General features: G+C 42.8%; 1 protein-coding gene across 6 annotated transcripts in view; it reads right to left on the bottom strand.

The window, feature by feature from the left end:
* The window catches only part of nlgn4xa (neuroligin 4 X-linked a), a 65,900-nt gene that overhangs the window by 20,341 nt on the left and 19,404 nt on the right, over positions 1 to 26,155 (bottom strand). For 5 of the 6 annotated variants that reach the window (XM_076094446.1, XM_076094444.1, XM_076094443.1 and 2 more), the window contains one exon: positions 25,756 to 25,908. In XM_076094446.1, the coding sequence (XP_075950561.1) occupies positions 25,756 to 25,908 (153 nt within the window). The remainder of the gene's footprint in view (positions 1 to 25,755; positions 25,909 to 26,155) is intronic. The other variant, XM_076094449.1, reaches the window with a different exon arrangement.

Raw genomic sequence — 26,155 nt, forward strand, 5'->3', positions numbered from 1 at the left:
ATCTAAGGACTTGTGGGAAATAAAGTTTGTTGACAGCTTAAAACTTAACTTAAATTACCCAATAAACAACAATATGAAATCGTTTTTTTCAAACATTCCCCATCTTTATCTGGACATCTGGAGTGAAACACCCAGCATGCTGCTGGTGAAGACTGTGTTCCATTGCTGGAGTTCTAGTAATTAGTCACTTTTGCAAATGTGTGTGATTATCAATTCTCGAAAAAAAAAACAGAAGTATTGAAGTGATGACTCCCCCCCCCCCCCCCCCCACACACACACACACACACACACACTCCCACCTGTCCAACTTAATAAAATATTTTACAAGGAAGAACATTTTTCATATTTCATTTTTAATTCAAATGAACAATGATCTGAATGATCTCTCTGAATGCTATCTCCTTACACAATGGTCTACAGGCTGAATCAGCTTTTAGAACCCAGCATGGACGATTGTAAATGTACTCTTAAGCTCCACATTAACAGGAACAATACAGACTTGACCTCTTTGTTTAATACAGCCCTGCTCTCTATATTAGTAAAAACATAAGATAAAGTGTCTCTCTGACATGTTTAAATGGAATCTTGACAATGACGAAAGCTGCTGACGTTAGCTTGTGATTGTCACAAACACATTGATGGGTTGAGATTCTTCGTGGGCTTTGATGGTGACAGACAAGAAGAAACACTCTTTAAGGTCACCGCAGATCGAGTTTGAAGAGCTTAACAAACAGGAAGCTAAGGAGACTGAAAGCAAAGACTGAGTGCAACAGTACGGCTTTGATAACAGCTTGAATGGACTCAATCAACAAAGCTCCTCCATGCTGCGAATTATTATTTCATTCAATACCAGTCACACACAGATGTTGCCCAACTTAATCATTCGGACATTGCTTCAAGTAAATAATATAATCAATCTGTTATCTGGGTCTTTCTGATTTTTAGTGAGAAACTCTGTGATGAGATGTGACTTCTCTCCCGACAACAAGTCTTCTCCTTGTGGTTTACTTCGACACTGAGAGATGTTTGTCTCACAGCATCAAAGGAAACAACACACTGATCTAGGACGAGCCAGTTCATCTATATATGTATTCTGTGTTTGTGCAATGGCTGACAGCAGGGGCGTTTCTAGGCTTCAAAGAAAGGGGGGCTTAGCCCTAAGGGGAGCGGCATGTTTGTGCGCGGCAATTTTTTTTGGGGGCCCATTTGGGGCCGCAGATATCCATTGTTTCAGACAGTTCATTGATTGGTTCAATCAGAAAGAGTCATATCCGCGTCACTCCCAAATCCTAATTCTTAAAGGGACAGCACACAATGGATGGAGAATGGACCTGACAGTGTCAACTTTATATCGTTAAGTATGATGATAGGCTGTTGGATTGTAATTTGAAGGGGGAGAAAACATACAAACCAGAACGTACGCACATATGAAGCATGTTAGAGTTATAAATAACTTGTCCATGTGAGAAACAATAGTTTAATTTAATGACATCACCAAAAAAAAAAAAAAAATAGGCCTAATGACGCCCCTGGCTGACAGTATCACAGTGTGGTGGTATGAGGGCTGCTCTTACATCACGATGTACCAACAGCTCTCTCAAATCCAGATGAGATGCAGCTGGTCACCACTCACATGAAGACTCATTCAGTTCCTTAACTTAAGGCTACTACGACGATTGAATTCATTTTGGGTTGTTAGGATGGTGTTTCCGAGCACCAGATACTCTTCAGAAAACAGTTTTTTTTACTGCAGCAGGGCCTGACATCTTGCGCTGTGCAGTCCTGGTTCTCCAGTGCCTCCCTTCCCTTCAGCTGGCCCAGCAATACAGCCTGTGTCTCCAGCAGCGTGGTGTCGCTGTTAGCTCCCAGCGGAGCAGTGGGATGAAGCTCTGCTCCTGGCCAGAGGAAGAGCCACTACTGCCAGGCAGGTGGAAGACGTCAGCGAAGCTGGATCTGGGAACCTCCGCGGCGGGCCGGTCGCTGCTGAAGGCACCGCTGGAGTCTGAGCTGATGGAGTCTATGGTGAATCTGCATGATTTTGTCAGATTTGCACCAATGACTTGCATTAAGAATGATTCAGAAATAGACAATCTCCTCGGTGATGGTGTTGTTTGCTTATGTAGGTCGTATATAGGCTTCAGTGTTTAATTGAGACTGAGTCGTAACCATCAAAACGTTCCTCACAGTGACTTTAAGTAAAGGTACCGAAGTAAAAATGACATAATGCCGTTCAGTATAAATACAATAGTATTAGCAAACTGTTACTTAAGTATCAAACTTGAAAGTGTGAATAATTGTATTGAGTGTAATATTATTACATTTTTCCAGCGCTAACGAAGTGCTTTAGCAGCAGCAGCAGCTGTCGACACAAAGTGACAGTACAGCAACAGTAATGGTAGGTGACATCAAAGAGTGAGCAGAACACTGACGGCTCGACAACACCGCCACGATCAAAAGGATGCATTGCATATATGTTGCAGCGAGAGGAGTCTGCCATGCGTGTTCAACGGCAGACTCAAGCTGGCTGCTTGAACTGTTTGAACTCATTCAGGCAGCAATTCAAAAGCTGTTCTTCACAGATCATATGTTTTGAATGTAGAATCGTACATACAATTAAAAACTATGAACTTCAACTGTAAAATAGGGCTTCCTCTGAACTGTAAGACAAAAATAAAGCAACATGAAATGAACACGGCTGATTACCAACTTGACAAACCAGACATCTGCCCTAGGGGGTCCAGAATCTCCAGGTTGTCCATGTGACTTCGTTGTTAATACATTCATCACAAGTTACTTTGATAATTTGCACTATTGGTGCAAAATCATTTCTGTTTCAGTGTAAAAGTATACTTCAGGGATTTAGTGTTGCTCCTCTATAAAGTATTTTTAAAATGAACATGTACAGACGTCCTGACTTTTAGTTCCTCCTATTAGTCAAGCTGCAAAAACGATGGATCCTACATTACCCATAATCCAACTTGATAGCATCTTTTCAAAAGACACTCTCTGCCAGATCAACACCCACATCTTTCAAACTCCACACTCCCTGTTCTGACACATTGGCTCTGTCTTATATTTACAGTCTGTATGTGGAGGCGTTCAGGGGCCCAGAGTTCATTTTAGCCCCAAAGCTTAAGATAGAAAAACGTTATTATAATTAATACTATACCGTACTTGACCATCTGGCGTTCACATGCTAAATGTATATTTTGGAAATGTGGAAATTGGACTGAACTTGTTTTTATATTCTATAATAAACAAGATGCAACACTGTGACACTCTTTATGCTAAGCTAGGCTAAACACGTCCTGGGTCTCTGCACTGGACTGACAGCGATGGAATTGATATTGATCTCCTCATCCGACTCTGGGTAAGATGGCAATCAGGCATATTTCCAAAAATGTGAGAGTGTTCCCTTCAAATTCAAACTCGGCAGGTGAAGAGAAATCTGATTTTCTCTGTGTGTACCACAGCTGCATTTTAATTGCATGTGTAAATATAATCCTGCTCCCTGGAGCGCAACACTGAGCCCTTTTTGTTTTTAATGTGACCAAAATTCTGAAGAGATTTGGATGAGAGCTTCATTATTCGGGAGCATGTCGACATGGATTCTATGCATGGACACATGAGGTCATTCCGCTGGTGGAGTGGTTTCTGTCCACTGCACTGTGACCTTTGATTTAAAGGGACAGTTCACCACAATAAATGTGTTTTATCTTACCTGTAGTGCTATTTATTCTCTAGGTTGTTACGGGACTAGATGGCACTCAGTGTGTGGTTCTCAAAGTGCTTAAAAAAGTACATTTGAAAAACTCCACAGCAGAGTCTCTTTCCATAAATCATGACCCGGCGGCTTGTTGTGAGCAGGTAGTAGTTCCTACGGCCGTTATCTCCAAAACTCGGGCAACTCACACTTAAACGATGTAGATTGATAAATAGCAGAACAGGTGCTTCAATTATGAGAAATAAAAGATTATTGAAATCACCATCTTAATGTTCTCAGCCCATACACACTCTATAGAAAGACTTCATCTTCAGGTTACAAGCTCTCAGATGATGTAGATCTATTCTATGTGGCATGTGCTGCTTACTTCCCCTTAAGATAACCTGCCCCCCCCCCCCCTCCCCCTTCCTTCCCGGGAGAAAGAGAGTGAGAATGTGCCTGAGAGATGTTGTGCTGCAGCAAACCGCTCTGAACTGTGGAAAAGTGTGATTGGTCACACATGCATTCAGCCGGGGCGCTCTACCCCCGTGATCAACCTGCGTATGTTCATTAAATTCCGCAGAGCTAATTAGAATCTATTTGACATCCGTGGGGAGACATTTGCACAGCTTGCAGAACTGAGCAAACAATTCTCAGGCAAGCAGCCGTGCACACTGCAGGCATTTGGAGAAGATGCAGCTACAGGAGGTAGTGCGCGGTACGTGAATAAAGCATGTGAGTCTTCTTCACTTGAAATGTCTCATTAGCCCTGCATGTAATGAAAGCACTTTGGGCCAGTATTTCTCCTTAAACAATAGAGGCAGGCCTGTTCATCCTCTGACTGCTGACTCAGCTCTTCACTGAAGCAACACCCAATCCATGACTTCTTCAAGGCTTGCTCATTCTGATATTCATCTCGAGCTAAATATGGACGAACACAAGTAGTATTGCAGGCCTCGCCTTCAGGCTTTTCACTTCTGAGGTGCATATTCCAAAATAAATTTGCAGTTAATAAAATGACCAAAAAGCAGCTGACACACAGGGTGAGGGGTTGATAATAGCAACCAGATGCTACATTTTACCCCGACTATATGAGACAGTTTTATTTTTTCAATCGTGTTAGTATGAGTAGTTCATGTTTAAGCATAATATGTCTACATATGTAGGGAGCAGATACAAAACTCTAAATATTCATCATCATGAAATATCTCAGAACATCTCAGAAACGTGTGAAATGATTTCCTTATAACAGGACCCATATCTCATAAACACAAGACAAGTATGTCATCTCATAATCATTATTTATAGTAGATATTAAGGTTAGAATCTATGTGCATTTCATAATTATGAGATCTGTATTTAATAATTACAAGGAAACAACTTCAGTACCTTGTAAGCGTTTTTGCAGGATGTTGCTAGTAATTCTTGCAATTATGAAGTATTTTCTTATAATTAGGAGAAGCAGATCTCATTTCTTCTCATGAGAAAATACAAATACAGAACTTGTATCTCTAATGACAAGCTAAAGATCTCATAATCCTGAGATAATTAGTTTCGCTGTATGTATCAGATACTGTTCTAATTATAAAATGCCATATATATATATATATATATATATTTCATAATTAATACAGTATTCAGGATTAAAAGAAACCTTCAGAATTTGGTGCATTCCACAATTCTCTACTGAGAAATCTCTACTTTTTCCAGTAATCGTGCACGAACTCCAACATGCACCGTACTGTTCTCCGTTTCCTGTTCATGTAGAACATTGTAGATTCTCAGTCTCATTTTACTACCAAAAGCATTTAAATGCATTGGATTATGAGGGTGATTATGAGGCAACATGGCAGCAGAGAGCAGGAGTGTCACAGTGGGAATAATTGGTTAGTAACCGGCACTGTTCTAACACAGCATGGGACGCGGTATAAAACCCACAGTTCAGTATCGCTGCTAACGAGCACAAACCCGGTCGGATCACCTCGGAAAAAAAACGAGCCGCGATCTCGTTTTGTCACATTCCAGCGTGGGGCGTGATGGTGAGATCCCGAGGCTTGTGACTCCCCGAGTGTTTGTCACTTCCTAAATGTCAGCGCAGTCGTCAAAGTCAGACCGCGTGTCAGTCCGAGTCAGGGCTACTTTTCCATCCGTGACGGCGGGCCCGAGGCGCGGCTGCTGCGTCTCCGACACCCACATCATTAAAGCCTCATCATGGCCGGCCGACCCAGGTGACGGTGCACACTCGCACACGGGGTGTAAGGAGACTGACGGGCCCGATAATGGACCCTCTGACAAAGCTCACGCCAAACAGCCAGAGAGGACGAATCAAATGGGCACCCACGTGTCTGGGGGGGGGGGGAAAGGGCAACAGGGTGTTTTCCCCTCTAAAATATTCCATCTTCTCTCTGCCCCCCCAACACTCACCCACTCTCAACCTCCCGTCACTCGGCTGAGTTGAGTGGGGATGTCAGCCTCCTCTTAGTTTTCCAAATTGCTCCTGAAACCTAGCCAGCCATAGCAGATCTGCATTCGGCAGAGGACGGAATGAGGGCACACGGAGAGGAATACGTTTCCAAAATGAAACATGGAGATGTTTCTTTGCATGATGGCCCCCGGGAAACCGGCTTTTTAAACAGGGTGAAGGAGTCACTTAGTCATACCGGCGGATTAAAGCCGACCTTCAGGATACTCGTGCAAGGACGAGGAGGCGATTTCCAATGATTTGATTATTACTGCACCAATGTATGTTGGCATTCTGTATGTCTGAAGGAGCCTCTGTGATGAGGATGCAGATGAATTAATAGCGATAATGAATTCAAATGGAAGTCTGAACTGCACACACGTCAGAGGTGGGAAGTAACCAAGTACATTTAGAGATGTATATTACACTACAGGTTTTGATTCACATAAGATTTTTCTTCTGTTTATTTATCTTCTACTTCTTACTTTTTATCCTTCCTCTCTACCCTCCCAAATCCCTACCTTGCTTCCTCTGTCCTTCCTTCCTATTATTTCTTCTTTCTTTGTCCTTTTTTTTCCAGGATACACGGTGGAGAGGAACTAGTGTGGCACCGGCTCCATCTGCAACACCTGGAAGCTTCTTGACATCCTCACCAAGCCATATTTTTCATATATGTATCATTATGTCATATTCTTTCGTATTATTACTCATTATTTCCTTTTGTCCTTTTTTTTTACACTTTCAATCATTGAAAGTGTACAGGTGGCACAGGAACAGGTAGGTGGTACATGCACCGGTAATGTGGTTATATGCTGCAGGGCTGATGAGGGAAAGTGGAAACCGGCTAGGTGAGCTGGTGAGGGAGTCAGGTGACTGAGGCAGAAGTCTGAGGACATCTGGTGGACAGGTAGAGAATGTCAATGAACGGGTTTGAAGTGGGAATGTGGCTGAAGGTCTTTCTACTACGTACTGATCCTCATCCTTTCTTCAGTCATTCCTTCTTCATATGATTTGAAATAACAAAAGAAGAGAATGAGGATCCTGGCCTCTCTTTCTTCTCCTTCCTGTCCTGTCGATCCTCACTTTATTTTTTTAAATCTTCTTTCTGCACTTTCTCTCTTTTTTCATCATTTCCATCCTTCGATTGTATTATTCCTGACATTCCCTTTTCCTCTCTTTCTTTCTCCAACGTATCTGAATGCATAACACATTTAAGTTTAATTCCACCTAACGGTGAAACTTCTCTTTAAATTGACCATTTTCATTTTCCAATCTCAAGGAAAGATTGACTGCAAGTCTTTTACTTAAACATCATTTTTCCTTTCTGGTATTGATGCTTTAACTTCTTAGGATTACACAATTTCTTGCACTACCGTGCTGTTCATTCGCTGTCATCTCGACACTTGACACTTGGGGAAAATGGCAGCAAAGAAGGAAATTGGCGGAAATTTGAGGCTGCGGCATCGACAGTGGACTTGGCAGTGAGGCTTAACAAGCTTTCTGTTTTGACCCCAGCTGTGCCGGGCCCCTCCTCGGACTCCTCGGCAGGGGTGTATGATGTGTGACAGAGCTGTCACAGGTATGAAGCCTGCGTGCGGCAAATCCACCGACTGTGGCGAGGAGCGCGGGGAGGACAGGCGGGACGGAGGGAAATAATGGGGGGCTGAAGGGTAAGGGGGGGGGATCTCCATCGGAGTGACAGCTCGTCCAGGTGGGGGACAGCCGGGTGACAGTGATGGAGGGGGAGGAGCTCCAACACACACTGCCAACAGGTCCCTATAGTCCCTGCTATTCTTTGCTGGCTTGCAGAGTTTCCATAATACTGAAAACAAGGGGATGTTTGCGGATTTGTGCAGTAAAAGCAGATAATAGAGTGTGTATACATACTGTAGTGCATGTGGAAATACACTCACATGCACATCCACAGTGAAACCTGACTACACCACTGAACACATCACTGCTCAGGCTAGATCTGGGTCACAAGTCATTAAATCCCCTTGTTCATCAGCTGCCCTTACACACACACACACACGCACACGCACACTGCACTCCCGTCAACTCACCGCATACCATCTGTCCTCCTAAAGCTGGGTTATCAAATCCATTAAGGTCTAGCAGGTCAACATCCACAGAGCAGCCAGACGCACGTGAAGCAGCCCGCTGACAATGGCCACGTCTCTGCTCACAGCACAACACACAGCCAGGGAGGAACTCTGAAGACACCACACGTTGCAGCTGTGGTTATTGGTAACACTTCATAATAACCATCATTAATCACTGGTAAAATCATTTAACATGGAGCACATGGACCCAGATATTTTCTGAATGATTGGTTTGTAAACCGTCTATAAACATTATTTGGTACACTATTATAAAGTTACAACTGATGATGATAATATCTTGTAATTAAACGGTAAGTAAATACTTTGTAAATCATCTATAAACTTCTACGAACTTTATTTGCGATAATCACTTTTCATTTTCATCTACATGTAATTGTTTTTTGCAATCTTAACATTTACAGTATTATTGTACTTTTTCTGACAGCAATGATCTTCCATAGAGGGATGCCTACATATTGCGACCTTACCATTCTTGGTCACACTGTAGAGTAGTCTCAGGCAGAGAGAAGAAGAACAAATAGGTCTCAGAGAGACATGGGGGGGAGGAAGGCTTTCTGTAGAATAAGACGATAAAGACTGTCTGGAGGGCAGAGGAAGACCAACAGAGATCAGGAGGAAACAGAAAATAGCCATGTTGGCTGACTTCTCAGATAAAGCCCCAGCACAGCTGGTGTTTATCCAGCCAGTATCTATACTGTCAAACTCCACCACACAATGCTTTAGTTGTTCTGATGTTCATTCTAACTTCAGAAAATCAATCGAGGGAGATGAGAAAACTGACCTCCTCAGCAAAACAAGGCGGAACAGAGCGCCAGCAGACATTCTGCTCAACCAAGCATTAGCCCACATTTATTGGTCGTGTCGAGCCACAGAGCCGTTTTAACAGCGCCTGAACAGTTCTTGAGAACCCAAATCCAATTGCAGCCATGTCGTGTTGAAGCTCTGACAGCTGTATGTGGAGGGTGAGGGGAGAAATTCTATATAAAAAACAATCAATATCTGTGATTACACATCAGATGGACTCCTGATGACGGAGCGTTGTTGTCTTTGGGCTGTGTTCCATCACCTCGACCATCGTGCCAAGTTGACAGAAGTGGGTCACGAAGCAGTGAGAAATCATATAAGTAATCAATATCGAGCAGACGTATGAGCATGTCAAAGCAGCTGCTAATCCTCTTTGTTAAGAACTCCACCAGGTAGCAGCTCCTACAGGGAAGCTGACAGGGACGTAAACAGCTTGATGCAGCATCTTCCACAACCCGCTACCATGAAAATCGATGAATGCTTTATTATTGGAATATGTAAAACATGTTGAAACAGTTGCCACAGTGCGCCGGCATTACTTGTAGTCTTTGCCCCATGGAAACCTTTTCAGACTGATTTAATGCACTCTGAAATAATGGATCTTAATTGTCAGAAAGGAGAGACCTGCTTCTTTTAACGCATTGAAGTTGTCATGGTGACCACCGCTATGACAAAGAATATGGAGCTTTTCTCGAACATTGCATATTGACCCGGGACGACTTAAATGCATTTTCGCAGAGCTCTACTGGCTGCTTTTTGTAATTATCACACATGAATGCAGTGAAGAGCAGCGGTGTGACAGGTGATCTCCTCTGGGTGCTGAGAGAGAACAGGACATCACTCATCCCAGGCGCAGCATCTCAGTCATATGGGAAGAATCCAGCTATTGCGGGACATCAGGTGACAGGCTATTTTTAGGTTTAAATAAAATGTCCTCCTAAGTTACTGTTAATGTTCTGAAACTCAAATTAAAAACTCTGATGCCATCCTTTTGTTTTAAATCCTATGAATCAACTGACTTTGGCTACTACTAGTAGTGTTGGCTCCCTCGTCCACATGTTATGTCCTTGAGCAAGACTATAATTAGATAATTAGTGTGTAGGGACAATCAGCATGAACATAGAGTCCAATGGAGACGTAAATGACGAAAGAAAGGCCTCTGAAATCAATAGCAATAATAACTCATCTATATGTTCACATTCAAATTTCAGGATAATCTCCAAATTACATAAAACATTCAGTATGATGTTGGGAAGTGAAGCGCAAAAACTGTACAAATATCCTTGCCTTAAATGATGCATGTATAAAATCAATAGAAAATACAAGAGAGGGATTGCTGCAAGGCAAAGTGGTCGGAGTTCCAACGCTGATGTGAGGAAAGGAGTTTATTTTGTTCTCTTTGGTGGAGTCTCATGCCGCTGGTCATGTGTATGCAGCAGCCATTTCTTCCTGTCACAAGAGTGCTGGGGACAGACCGGAAGCAGTTCTTGTAAGGGGTCAATACCCGGCGATAAGTGTCTCCTTCCCACAGTGGGAACTGCCATTGGTAATTCAGGCTTTGGTGAAGGTTCCCTTTGAGCCTCTGGAGCGCTCCTCTCTGAAGCCGTGGTTTAAGGCTGCACTGACCTCAGCTAAGAGAGTGTGTGAACTAACTGTCGCTGCAGCCAGAAGTTAAAGAGTTATTTCACGTAAAGGGCTATATAACGCTGGATGCTTTTAGTCTTCACCCCAATGCCAGGGACAGGAAGGTAGATCCACTTTGCACAGTGCCATGCTTTGCCATGTTATATCGAACGTACGGCCCCCAACAGACACACTGAACAGCTGTTCATGTGCTCTACAAAGCCGTATCAAAGAAACGCCTGGTGGGATGGCTTTGTGAGTGCATCTCACAAAGCCTGTAAGCAGGCCTGAAGAGACCCTCCCACTGTGCTCTGTACACACTGGACACAGGGCTGGGGAAAAGGGTGGGGTGTCGAATTGTGTTGCACCTGACCCCGTCTTCACCCTCTGAGCATGATACACTTACATGTTCATGTCCTCCTTGATGAACTGGTGAATGTGGTGTGCAGGGTGTCTGCTGCTTGCCTTTTGACCCCTACAGGGTTAGGCAATGACTCTATTTCAAGGCAGGGTGTGCATTCGATGTCTGTAAGAGTTTAAGAGAAGGATATTGTAACCCTAGTTCTATGAGCACAGGCGGAGCCCACTACTAAAAGGGCCATGTCGCTGCTACTCTGCTTTCTCCGGTGTCGAATGGCAGACATCAGTGCGAGCTGCCTTATATACTGTGGAGTCTGCACATATTATATTTTCAGTGGCCAAATGCATGCTTGTGATTGGAGGAGAGTATTATCCATAGGGTCTAGAAGTGGGCTCCTTCTCCTTAGAACTAGAGTTGATTGCAATACAAATGCTGGAAATGTAAGTATTTCATACAGTGATAGGCAGTCATCCGGAACTCATAGCAGTTGAAAGTTGAAGAGAACAAGTGCATTTGACAGAAGTTGGGTTGCAGTTAAATTCATTGATGCCTATTGTCAAAAAAGGGAGGTGGGAAAAAATGTGACTATTACAGACTTGAGAACCCGGGTTATATGAGTATAGGAGTCCATATTCATGCACATTCATGAGGATTCACACGGGTTAATTAGGTAGAGAAGCAGCAGCTGCCACCTCCAAGCTTGTGTCTTCAGAACATCAAAGCAGCGTTGGCCAGCTTGGTGTTCGGTCCCATCTCACTCTTCTCTTTCTCTGCCCTCAAGTTGTTGAGCGACATCACTCTTTAATCAGCTTTGCATCTGGGGAGCACTCTGCCCCAAAGATATCATGCAAATGAGCCCACTGTTCTTTGGTGGAGCAGCGCCTGGCGGGGTGCTTGATGCATTCTGGTGGTCTGCTGTTCTGTAGTGAACCCGGGAATATTATGTAAGATTGAATTTGTACAGGCCTGAGCCAAGGCAGCGCTGCTATTCATGCAGTCTTACAGGAACAAAAACTGTACCTCTTCACCCTCAATTCAGTTCTGGCAAGGACCTAGTCGTTTGCGGGGGCTTCCAGATGGATGGAGCTGGAGAGTGATCTCTTCTGTTGGCTCATGAGGTTTCTGTGGGTGTGCACCTGGGGGTCACTGATTGTGTTACTTCTGGCTACATTTACCACAGCTTTTCCAACAAACGGCTGCTGTCTGTGGCCTGGAGGAGTGAATCCCAAACTGATTTCTAAAATATTGATTAGCAGGAGAAAACCCTCATCAGTTGAAATAATTAGATAATTATGAAATCCATGTAGAGGTACTGTTGTCTGTAAATAGAATTGATTCAGCAGTAAGTAAAACGTCTTCAACCATCCGTCTGTGTTTAGTTTATCCCCAGAATTAATTATTTGTGTTTGCTCACTTCATTGACAAAATATTTCAATCAGGACAATTTGCTTATTGCCAGTGGATTGATCCCTGTCTCATTCCTTCCATTCTCTCTCAACTTTGACCTGCTCTCCAATATCCAGCCAATTGGAGAGAACTGATGCCACTGAATGATCATTTAGAAATGAGTGATTATTTCTTTATCCTTCAGCTTGTGGAAAGCTGTTGTTAGATCCCTAGCCATGCTAACTCCTGCAGCTGATGCCAATGACCCCGCTCACATTATGGTCTCTCACTTAACAAATGATCTGCCAGGACAAACAGTTGTGCAAAACGACTCCGCCACCATTCATTCAAAACACTTTTATGAAACTGGCCCCAGGTTGTGGACATTGTGTTTCTGAGTCCCTTCAACCCTCCACACCTAGGGCAAGCATAAGACACACCCCTTTTACCTCGGTTGATCAACTTTGGAGCCCAGTATGAGCAGCTGTGTCCAAAGTTCTATGGAGAAGGATGTTATTGGTAATACCATGACCATAGTGAACATAGTTCACTATGGTCATTCCTTTCCTGAAAGCATGTGAGCAGCCCCAACCACAATCTAAGGAGACTAAAGGTCCACTCAGGCTATAGTTCTCCTGTCGTGGTCCTGAAGTCTGGAAACTCTGGAAAGAGAGCCAAATATCATGAGCAGGTAGCTGTGGTATTTGTTCTAAATGTGTGTTGGTACATACTGTATATCTTACTAGTATGCTTGATTGATGACAATAAGAAGCTTTAGATGTAGGGACTTAGGACCCAGGGTCTGTGTAGTTGGAAGAAAGAAGGCTAATAAGAGTTGCAGTTAAGAGCAGTTTGTTCTCACATTCATATGTGTTTCTTTGAAAGCCTGACAATAGCAGCGTCATGGACAGAGATGGAGAGCTTACTAATGGTGGTGGGATTAATGTGAATTGCTGGCTGCTTGCTCTGCAAAGCATTCACAGTACTGGGCATCACAGCAGCCACAAGAGGCAGAGCAATCAGGAGCACATCTGAGGCTGCTGAAAGACCCTCCAGACTGGTAGTCAGAAGGCTTGATTTGTGTCCCATCGCACCCTAAGGTGTATAGAGGTGTATCTTGAGTTTTTGTTGGGTGAACAGAGTCGAGTCTAGTCTATGTCAACTTCTAGTCTACTATATGGATTCAGGGGAAAAAAATCCATTTACCATTTACCATTTCAGAGGAAGTTGTGTTTTGTCCGACATGGCATATGATGGCATGTGACTGCAGTGCATTATGGTCTATTAAGGCTACGACTGGTGGATGGATTGGTATACACCCCTATAGTGAATAGCTTTTCACTAGCTTCAGAAAGAGTCCCAGCTCTTTGATCTTAACCTAACACCAAAACCTGACATTTACTTTTTACAATTTAAATCTGGAGTCTATCGAACTCTCTAACAGTACAGAACAGAGCGGACTCACTCTGACACCACATCATCAACAACCCACCAGGTATCCACAGGAAGAACACCACCCATAAACAAGAGCATGGATGTCACGACAACTGTTTTAAAAGTATGTTTCGACTACCACTAATGCCGTTGTATGACTAGAATATGCACAGTACACTGGTTGACCATCTAATCTCTAAACTATGAGAAAGAATGCCCATCCTCATCTTTTACCCTTTTACCTTGCGTATCTCAACATATCCTCGACTTGTATCTTATCTTATGAAAAAGTTGCTCATTATTTGTGCGTTTTTCAAAAATGTTTGACCCACCCGTCTCACCTACCTGCCCTAAGTCGTTTATACTTCCTGGTTTATGATTATGTGGCTTACATACAAATTGATTTTGTGGGATATCTACGAATTACAGCACATTCATTTTTTTGAAGGTAGAGCAACGAATGCTGTATGAGAACAGCCTGCTTATTTCAATACCTCTTTCACTCCAATTCAAGATATGCCAGCCTATGCAGAGAATTCAGTAATATCCTCTGACGGCAGCGTTTGCCCTTCTGCGAGTGTAAGGAAGCGCTGTCTTTGATGTACTAACTGTCTGCAGCAGTTGAATGAAGGCATACTCAGCCTTTGTGCAAACACCCTGCTCTTCAGCCAGCAAGTGTGATTTTAAACTTCACAATGACAGTTGTTCACAGACACCTTTTGAGTCATCTGGAACAAAGCTGTCAAGCCAGTCGTCTCTCTCCAACTCTGATCGCGGTTCACATTATGGCTGTTACCTCAGTTGTCTCTCTGCTTCCAGGGCCCGGGCTCAGTGACATCTTAAACTGTGCAGATAAATGTGCTTTGACAATACAATGCTTATGTGACATATCAGATGTTATGTCTGGATAATGGCTAAATGGTGACACAAAATAACTAAATACTGAAAATATGCAATCTCTCTCTCTTATGAAATGAAAGCACAGCAAAGCAGCATAGCATCACATTTAGAGGACTGTGATGTTTGTGAATTATAGATTCAACTCTTTTTTTGGACCCTAAACAGAATAGTAATTCTAATAAGTCCTGCAAGTTAAACTACAAAACACATTGTTTGTCCCTCTAGTAACACTGATGGATTACTGAACAGGCCTTCCGGGGACAGGCCCAGGGGCTCACAGTCTTAGGGGCCCCTGGTCCTTCACCTAAAAAATGTCACTCAAAGAGACACGTGCCGCCCAGGGAAGGACAGGGAACGACCACAAAGAAACATAAAACGACTACCAAGAGACACAAAGGACGACATAGAGACCAAAGCATCTACAAAGAGACACAAAGTGACTCACAACGACTATGAAAAGGTGAGAAACAACCACAGACAAAAAAACTGCTAAAAGATAAAAACATTTACAAAATGACACAAACCCAACGACAGATGTGTACCAACTACAAAGAGACACAAAACAACAAGAAAAAGAGGCTAAACAACTATAACGTCTAGACAACAAATGAGGGGATATGACAAAATTGCCTGCGCATTGTCTGATTTAATGCAATCAATAACTTATTATAACTCATTTCTAATTTGGAATTGTTGTTCCTGTTAACTCCCCGCGGGGGACAGCAGAAGAAGCTGTTGCTATCAGAGATATCAATCAATCTTTGGAAATGAAGCCTAACTGAACCACAAAGATGTCTGCTGCAAAATAATAACCAAAAGAATAAACACAGCGGTATGTCAATCCTGCAATGCAACTGTATGTTTCATCATTCTGCATCTACTGTATGAGGCTGTGTTTAGTGCTTATTGGCAAATATTAGCATGCAGACACTAAGGTGGTGAACATGACAAACGTTACACCTGCTTAACATCCCCACACTGATGTGTGCATCAAAGTGCTGCTGTAGCCTTTTAGTTACGGCCACCAACACCTTTGACTCGCTTTACCTAACCGTACCTAAGTAATGCTATGTTGATCATGTATGGCCATGGCATGAATATGTTAATAAATAATTAACATTAAAAACTATTTTTTTCATTTATTCTAGTAATCTGGGGTCTTGTAGAAACGTCCTTGATTATGTCAGATATACGCATACGCCTCATGTATTTGGACTTTGTTCATTGGAGTTATTAAATGTGTTGTATTTATTGTATCAAAATTGTTACAAACTATTAGTTTTTACACTATATTGTGCAGATCAGAAGTGCAGTAACGATGTCACAGTTAGAGGCCAACCGTGCTACAAATTGGTCCACTTATAGCAATGGCAGGCACTTACCGACTGTGTGCTGGCTACAGTACGACGTAAGTGGACCATTATGTGAAAAAACACATCAAATACAATTTGGAGGAAATGGCATATGAGCATCTTTATGAAATTTTATATTTCCCATTTCAAAGTGATGATTGACCTGCAGTGTGGTGGGGGCCGCAGGAAGTGTCTCATGCACTCCCAAGAGGCAGTGGGGGAAATGAACCATGCTGATGTTCCATGAGTGACTGTAACTGCTAAGCCAATGAAGACACCAGCTCTGTAAACTCCAGAATAACAAATCAACCTCCCAACACACACACACACACAGACACACACACACACACACACACTCTGCTGTCACAGATTAAAAGCTAATGTCATTCTGCTCCACTTAGCCATCTCTGATTTAGATGTTCTGGATCTATTTTTTCGTGTTTTGTTTTGTCAAAGCATCCATTTGATGTGCCATTTCCTGTTCCCTTTCATTATCCTCAAGACCTGCTGCGCTGCTTTTCATTTCAGGCAAAATGAGTCTGCCATCTCAGCAACTATAATTGCTGAAAATTCATTCCAATTTAGCAATTTTCTTGAGTACCCTTTTGCTTATAACATGACTTACTCAAAGGAAAGTATATCACACTCTGGGGGGAATGAAGGGTTGCTATTGGCGCTGTTATTATTATTATTTTATCAGCTGTTATTAACCGCGGCACAGCCGTGTCCATGTGGCGGGTTGAGGCTGACCGGGACATCCATCTCCTCGCAGGGAAAAACCATCTGCCTCGCAAATCCCTCCAGTGCATCTGTTGCATTCTGCAGATGACCGTCTGTATAGAGAGCAGCTCCTAAAGCTAATGCATGTTTGAAATCCCAACGTTTTCCCAGCCAACACTGACTCCTCAAAAGCACATTTTGTTTTGAACCAATAATTGTTTCTATCTCACCCAGACATTTTCAGACAGCAGGGTTGGGAGAGAATACTTCATCATGAATGTCATTGTAGTAGTTTTGGAATCACAATGAAAGCTGAGAAAAGGGCTGTGACGCTTTAAAGGCTTAACCAACAGATTATTAGCGAAGCTAAGCTAACCAACCATTGAGACCACCATACACTTATGTTTACTGAGGTAATCAATCAAGTGAGGAGTAGAGTCATTTCTCATAGACTTCTATACAATTGGACTGCTTTTTGCAACCAGACGAGTCGCCCCCTGCTGGCTATTAGAAACAATGCAGGTTGACAGCACTTCCACGTTGGCTTCATTTCTCAGAAAGGCTCAGAAACAAAGCAAATAGGCGTATTAAACAATTTCTCTAACCCCATTACCTGAATCAATGTGAGTCATGCTGTGTGACATGAAGGCGGAGGAGAGGGGCTGACGTAATAAGAGCCAGTGGACACTGCTGATTAGTCAAGACCATGGCAGTGGCGCAGATTGTGAAAAGCACACACAGAGCACCATTTGTCTTGTTAGTTTGCCAAGGCGGCAGATGACTCTGCTCACCCTCCTCCCCTCACTCTCATCATGTGTGCCGGCCAAGATGAAGAGCATGTTTACTCGTTTTCCTTTTTTTGTCTTTCAGCAGGCTCTGAGCTGCAGCTGCAGCCTTCTGCCTTTCTGTGTCACGTCAGAAGGCATCACCTCATCGTCTGACGGGAGTGGATATCCGCTGCTGACAATTGTCGTACTTCGACGGCACATTTCCCTCTCGCTCCTCACGTGCTGTCGTCACTCCACCGCCAGGGGGAAGGGATTTTGGATTGGTAATGACCTCCTCCCAGCCACAGCTGTCCTTGCAGAGATGGAGGAGTCATGGAGGAGGAGGCTGCTGGGAGGCTGAGTACCAGCCCTCTGGCAACTAGAGAGGCCACTAACTAAAAATAGAATAGAATGAGGTGGAACAACATAAGGGAAAAGAATAACACAGATAATGGAGAGCAGGTGACGATGAATGTGTCTCTTAAAAATATGGGATAAATAACCAAGCTAAGACTGTCCTGGACTTTCTTTGGCCACACGGGGGGAGCAGATAAAACAAAAGGTATCATTTTAACACACTCGGGGGTTTTGCTTCTACAGTCTTCCTTGGTCTGGTTTGACCAGTATAACTCTTCTCTACTTGTAATACCATCATACTACATTTTAGCATTTACTATGTCCCAAAATGTATATTTTGTAGCCTCTGGACATTGTCCTGCATAGCTAGATCCAATGAGAGTTATTCATGATCAATTGTTAATTAGTTTTCTCTGCCTATGAATTGGTTTCATCCGATGGCGAGGCCTTGTTTCTTTAATAATCCCAGAGGTTATAGAGAGTCCAGGTTGTTCCAGTTGATTGGTGAGCAGCGCTTTGACAGTCTCTCAGAGCTTCATCCCATCTGTCTTATTCGTGAGAGATTTCCCTCTCAGGGTCACTGACTCATACTAAGCAAACAGTGCTGCGCCATAAAGTGATACCACAGGAAAGTAACGTTTCATTCAACTCGTCAGTGTCAGTGTCACGACAGCATTTCATATTTTCCATCAATCTCTGTTTTGCTGTGACAGGCCTTGGAAGGCTGAATGAGATGTCAGAAACACGATACTTAGGATGAACACTGATTCAGTTCCTCCTTTTTGAAAATTCACATTTTCCTATCCTATTAATTCGTTTCCTAGTTTTTCAATTGGTGTTTTATAATGTCTGAAAGTGAAAGGGGCCGTGTCCACCAAAGTGTTTTTTCCTGAGGCCGGCGTACTATTGAATTTCTTTGCAATGGGAGCGTCACAAAATGAAGCTACAAACAGCAGCAGCGTGACCAGGCGAGCATCATTACCTGCTGCAAGTTCTTTAGTGGTCGCAGAGAGAGAGATCTGATTATTAAAAGATTCAAAAGGTTCAGATTTCGCAAGTCTATCTTAAAACGATACATACAGTTTACATCCAGACATCCAGAGAGTTATCCTGTTATCATCATTCCTCCTCTCCATTCTGGCCTTGAAATGATCTCTTTCTAATGTGAATCCAGTATAGAGATGAAATGAAGGAGAACATCCACAGTCTTTGATCTGTAAAAATATACATTCTAAAGCTCGGTCGAAGGTGCGCTCAAGTGTTTTTTCTTGTCCTGGTATAGCTACGTAAGGTTAATTGTGCCCGCTGCAACATACTGTATACCCACCTGTCCATGGAGACACACAGATGGATGCTGTGGAGGATAACAGGAAGTAACCTGATTGTTGATAGCCTTGATAACCTGTCATTGAGTGACAGCACAGGTCAAAGTAATTAACACTGACGTTGGCTCCTTTATAGCAAATATTCCAGTTCGATGCAGCAATTAAAAACATCTGTGGCAACATGTCTGCTTTGAAAAAAGTCCATACAATATTTCACTTCACATTATCTGGTCATGTGCACCCTCCCAATTATCAACAAATCTGCTTCTATCAGCTCTAAGAAGCCTTTTTACATTTTTTTTTATTTTTAGCTCATCGTGTTGGTTTTCCAGCCTGCTATCTCTCATCAGCAACATCCCCCCACTGATACACCTGATGTACACTACCTGCCCAGCCAACCCATTCTCACTCCCAACTGCTCAGTAGATTTCAGAGCAACTGACATAATTTAATTTAAAGTCTGCACAGGGCAAGTGGGAATTCTAATTCACAGCAGTGACGTGACAAGCCTATTTATTTTGACTAAAAACATGCTTAGTTTAACCCAAACTACAATCTTTTCCAAACCCTACCCAGGTACTTCTGTTGCCTAAACCTAACCTAGTATTTTTGTTGCATAGGATAAAAACTAAGTAAACCTGTGTTGGCAGTTTATTTTGAAAAGAGATGTTTGTACGCAACAAGTGTAAACTTACACTTCATCCCTGAGTCCAAAACTGCTGCTAGAGGGGAACCTATAGAGCCAATGTGAATATTGGGCTTTCATTTATGATGTGGACGGAAACACAACTCTAAATGAAATATAATGCTGCTCTGGTCTGCTGAGTGTGGATGTAAGCAGCTGTTGCCTAATGTGTTGATAATATGCAAAGTAAAACACAATAAAGAATTCATCAAGCTTTGATAGAGAGTTGATAGAAAAGAGTAGTTTTAATGATTCATAGTTATTATTATTTATTATATTAAAATACCTATTAGCAGCATGAAATATGAGAGAGCTCTTTTTGTATTAGCACCACAAAGCTGTTGAAGTAATTCATGACATTACATCCATTAAATGTGATTTAATGAGATCAAATCTATCTCTGGTCTGAAGGGCCTCTGGTGTGCTTGTAGTGAATCAGACAAGTGAGTAAAATGGTGAGTAAGCTGAGTAGAGGTTGCAGATTTGATCCTTTTTCTACCACTGGTTTGTAGCATTGGGGGGGTTAGAGGCAGAGCAAATGGAGAGTGCCATGTGCCTCTGACAGATCCCAGTGCAGCAGAATGGAGCTCACCGGCACTCTGGCTCATGTGACAGCTTCCCGAAGCCAGATGGCACTTAGTGTTATCCAAGAGACCTCATCCTGGCACCTCCCACACCGCATTGTTGGAACCAAAGTCTGTACGTGCAGATGACCCACTGTAGCTATGGTGTTGGCTCCAACCTGTGGACCATCTTGCTGAAAAGAGGGGAACCTAGGCCTTGTGGACGATGCTGCTACCTCACGGTCCGTCCCTAATAGCATGCACTGGACTTGAAAGGGCATGCTAATGCTTGTGCACTGCCTTCCTGTCAGGGAGTCATCTTTGGTGATGCCTCGTGAATTTGTGTGCACTTTCTCTGTCAATACGATAAAAACGTAGCAACGTGGACAGATATCCTTGTAGGAGACTCCTTGGTCTCCCAGATTTAAGAGGCACCAGTAGTAGGGTACAAGAGATCAGGACTACGAGAACCTGAACTTTTTAGGCAGCCCACTGCTGACAGGTGTCTCTGCTGTGTTAGACACATGAGCATGGCAGTCCAAGTCCTGCCAGTCCCTAAACATAACCTTCACAAAGGCTAATGACGCTGTAGTCATTACCAGCAGATTTTGTATTGCAAAACTAGATATCTGGCAGGAACAGATGACACAGTCAGTAAATATTGCAATCAGGATAGAGTCAGGATCAACATGTGTGTGACTTGACAGATGTGTTAATTAACATTTCCTTAATATGTTAATAAATATGTAATCTGGTCCGCATTCTGTTTCCAACAAAAAATATTTTCAGTTTCACATTGTATATAAGCTATATATTAATTATAATATAGAGCGTGATTACTAGCTGCAGCTATGCAGTAGAGATCAATACAAACCCTCCAGCCAATGAGAATGGAGCATTCTCTGTGGCCACCGATCCTTTAATGCACACTGCTTTGGATTATCTCATGCTCTAAATCAAACTGATCTTGACGATTAGAATTTAACGTATTATTGTTATTGACCAAGTCTGAGTCAAATAAAACATTTTTTTCCATATTTTCACAACCATCCCACCCTGTACCCGATGATTCGAACATCCATCTTGCAGTTGGTGGAATAAACAACACCTCTTTCTGGTGCTAAACTGATTATTTACAGTGCTGCTGAGTCATGCAGCAGTTTGAAGAGGACAAGCTGATCTCTTGTCTGTGTGTACATGTCGTTGACTTGATTTTCCTTGGTCATAGTTGTTTGTAAACGATATTTAGGGTGACATATTTTAGTTTTTTTGCATATTGATTTTAGCCCCAGATAGATGTTCCACAATATTCTGCAAATAAACAGGAAGAGAAAGTAACTCTATCTGGCTCCACCCTCGCTGTATCAGTCTATGCGTGCACCGGGTATAGTAGTGCATGTTGTGCCTGAGTCAACCCGAGGAAAGTGAGCTGAGGGAAACAGTGTAAGCGATACAGCTGTCCAACAGGGTGTGTGAGGTTGAAGTGGTGGAGGGTGACGAGTGTCTGATGACTTCTCTCACTCAATTTACACTCCCCTTCTTGATGTATCAGCCCGCCAGCACGGACGCCGTCGGAAGCTGCTCTTTGTGTAGGGCCCGTCGACCCTCCGCACAACATGTCCGCCTCAGCCCAGTGTGTTCCCACTGTGATGGGGCAGTGCTGCATGTTAGCACCTTACCCACACCGGCTGGAGGTATCTGCTGGAATCATTCGAACCGCAACCTCCAGACACCGTGTGAGGAGTGCTCTGTTACACACTCAAGCATTGGCGCAATTAGATGAGCAAGTCGGTAATCTTGGGGTTGTACAATATCTTTGCCACACCAATGTCTCGTAAATTTGTTCCCAGACTTTTCTTATGTTAAAAATTCCAAGTCCGCTGACATCAATGGTGGGCACGGCCATCTGCAAAACTAGATTTTGATACAGGGCCCCTTTACAGCTGATGTACAACTAGTGCCTCCCTGAGTCAGGGAGAAAGACGATGGATAAATTGTGAGCTGCAGATGACTGTACTTTGTGTGAACCAGCACCTCTACCTCATGGTAAACTTCTTTTTTGTTGCCATGCCATTATGGAAAAAATTACAGAGTGAGGTTAGTACAGTATTATAATGATTGGTAGAAATGATGGCAACTAGAAAAGCTAAGATATAACAAGCTACCAAAGGGACCAGAGAGTCACCAATGAGTCTAGTTCTGTTTGGAAGCACACTGCTCAATGCTGTTTGGGGCTTACAGTCTTGTGTTTTGTCACCTTTCTGTACACAGATGGCTTCCCTCCAGTGACTGCACTGACACAAGAGTTGTATATGAGCGCACAGAGTGAATCTACTGTGTGTCAATTAGTGGAGATGGAACACTCTTTTCTGTCAGAGCCACAATCACTTTGTGATTTGGGGACGGGTGTGTTTTTACATCAAAATCTGCAGCCTAACAAGATCCCATCTTCTACATTGTCACTCTGGTTTTTCTCCCCTTCCTGTCTCTGCCTCTATCCTCATCTGCATTCTCTCTCTCTCTTCACCTCTTTTTTCCTCTCTGCAGTGCACATTTTTTCAGAACACCTTTTCCCCCCGGCTCTCCGGCAACTAAATATAGTGACTGGCGCAGACAGCTCGGCCTTATAACAAATGGCAAGCAGAGCAGAGCGGCGCCGATGGTAGCAGGAGCGTACAGATGTACTGTGGCTTCACTTCGACAATGAGCCACATGCATATGAGCCATGTAGCAGATACATCAACTAGCTGCAAACAATGAAGAGAAACAGAAATGCACAGCTAATACCAGAACAACGCTACATGCTACAGTTATATTGCTATTAAAGAGTAACTGCACACTTAGATGTTTTTTAAGCTATAAACTAAATTTATTAGCTGTACTTTGTTGAAACACATCCATGCTGGTGGTAATATTGACATTTCTTAACAAATGTATTTTAAAAATCAGCACATTAGGAAATCTGGTAAATCAGTGACTGACTATCTGGCGTTAGCAATGTGCTTTCCTATGCTAAGACATGAGTGTGTCGATGAAGTTGTTACATTTGACTCATTTAGTGGCAGGACAGTTATCTAGCTAACGTTAGCGTGCTAATTCCACCATGTTTTCATGTTAACGTCACACTGGTTACAGAGAATGAGTAGAACAGCGAACTGGAGAGCGTAATTCTTGTCTCACTTGTGGTCTGATAAACAGAAAACCCATCAAATGTAATGCCCCATGCTACTATAGCCGTTGTGTTTGTTGACGCAGCATTGAGGCTTTCGTTATACGGAAGGGGGTGTGGTTTCATCTCTCAGCCTCTTACCCACTCATATGCATTTTTCAAAATGATGCAGAGGCTCAGGAAGAGCGTCCGGCTTTGAAGCTAATTCTACATAGTGGCCAATAGTGGAATTGCAATTTCCGGGTACGTCACCTGATGCTATGGTGCCCAAAAAAAAATTGACTTACAGACTTACATTGGGAACGCTGTAACTCAGTGGATCATTTTTTTCTGGTTAACCAACTTCTCAGTAGTAACACTTGATTAGCCCTCATTAGGTCCCTAAAGTTGTAAAATGCACTAATAGCTGAAGCCAGAGTTATTTCCTTCCTCCGTTCAATTTTATCATAGCAATGTATTATAATTAAAAAAATAGTTCTGGAAGGCACAGCTAAATGATTTCCATTTAGCTGTGCAGCAGATTGGCAAATGCTTGTTTTCTTAGGCCATGAACAAATTACTTATTTTGCATTTCATTTGGATGCTGCAGAAAGTTTCATCTTAGATTTCTTCACCTTTAGGATGTTTAGTTGGTAACTGATTGTCTGGGAGAATCAGCAGTAGAATATGTGCTGATATTGTGTAGAAAATGAGTCTTTTTAATTCCCAACAGGCACTGTTGGCCCGGGGGAGGCCTCACACATCACTATTCATGTTAGAATGTGAGAACTTTCTACAAGTTCCCAGCTCATGCTAAACTCAAGTGATATTTTTTTGAATCAACTGCTCAGTTTTTTGTTGAGCTGACTGCTATTTCCTCCCGTACAGCCTTCCATCTTGCACAGGGAAGTGTGACTGCAATTCTGGAGCATGTGTAATGGTTTCTTCTTCAGCTTGTGGCTAAGGACTCACTCTTTCTTTACTTTTCAGACATGTGAGAGATGCTTCTTTAACAGCCTACATCAGATTTACAGCAGAAATAAGCTTTGCCCAGCTACGTCTGTGTTCCTAAATATCTCTCTTTAGAAAGAGAAAGATGGGTTCACATGCTTGTTTTCCACATCATTTAGAGGTTACACTTAGAATGGGCAAAATAAACTTTCTGAGAATCCTTTTTAAATGCTCTTTTGATCAGAAGAGGCCTGATGTTCTGCCAGAGAACGGCCACAGCTATGCTCCCTTCAGCTGGAATCTCAAAACTCTTTCCCTCAGAACGTTTGATGTCATCAGCCTCCTCTCAGACTGCGACATTTTTTTCTCGGGCAGCAGACATTCAGAAGCCGAACCTTTACGTCAAAGGCAAGATAAAGTATTCCTGCGTGATCCAGAAACCACTTTCATCTGACAGAGGGGACAGAAATAAGATGCACAGCACTGTGGTGTAGATACCGGCTCGCATCACAACGGATCAATTTTCCAGGCATGGAAATGTTGAGGCTGCTGGATGTTTGATGCTGCAGAGTGATTAAAGTAATTGAAAACGCTACAAATGTAAGACTCTTCACTTCATTTGTATGGCACAACTTTGTGCTTTGAGGGTCAATCGAGGCTGCGTTTGAATACAACCATTTGAAATAAAGCAAAGAATGCAAACTATCTCCTGCACTGCCACGAGCAGCTGAATAGCACCAGGGGAGAGAAGCACAAAAGCCCACAAACCATGCAAGCAATCAAGAATACATCAAACGTCTGAGTGAATTCGTCTGCTTGATTTGCTACAGTATATATCTGCTCTGTAAGAATGAAAGGATAAATACATTTTGACAGTTTAACTTAAGTTAGCAAAGATTAATCAAAGAGCTTTACAAGGTTTCCACTGTCCCCCTCACTGCATGTACACCCAAAAAGCAACATGTCGTCCACCATATCTTTCCTTCACACAAAGACCATCCAGCTGGTGAATCACTCATTCAATCAATAACTCTCATTCTGACTCAATCAGCCTTCTCCACAGTAATGAAAGCCTGGGATTGGTGGACTCACCCAGAACACCGAGCCGGTAGTTGATTGTGATGACGATGACGTTCCCGTAGCTGGCCAGGATGCTGCCGTCGATCATGTTGCCGGTTCCCTCCATGTAGGAGCCTCCATGGATGTAAACCATGACTGGCTTTAACCCATTCTCATCGTGGATGTCTGCCAAAAAAGAAATAAAAAGATATGAAATCTTACTTTGTATTTGATGTAAAAATTCAAAGAATATCCCCAAAACATGTACCTCTGAAAAACAATGGAAAATGTCCGTGCTACACTACGCCCATCTTAGTTTAAATAGACATCAGGAAGAGCTCATTCATATCGTTTTAGATATCCGAGGACAGCAGTGGAAAGTAACTAATTAAGTACATTTACTCAAACATACGTTGAGCTGCTATTACTCGAG

This window comes from Anarhichas minor, unplaced genomic scaffold (assembly GCF_050575085.1).
Source record: "Anarhichas minor isolate MPS153535 unplaced genomic scaffold, ASM5057508v1 ptg000018l, whole genome shotgun sequence".
In the NCBI taxonomy this organism is placed as follows: Eukaryota; Metazoa; Chordata; class Actinopteri; order Perciformes; family Anarhichadidae; genus Anarhichas; species Anarhichas minor.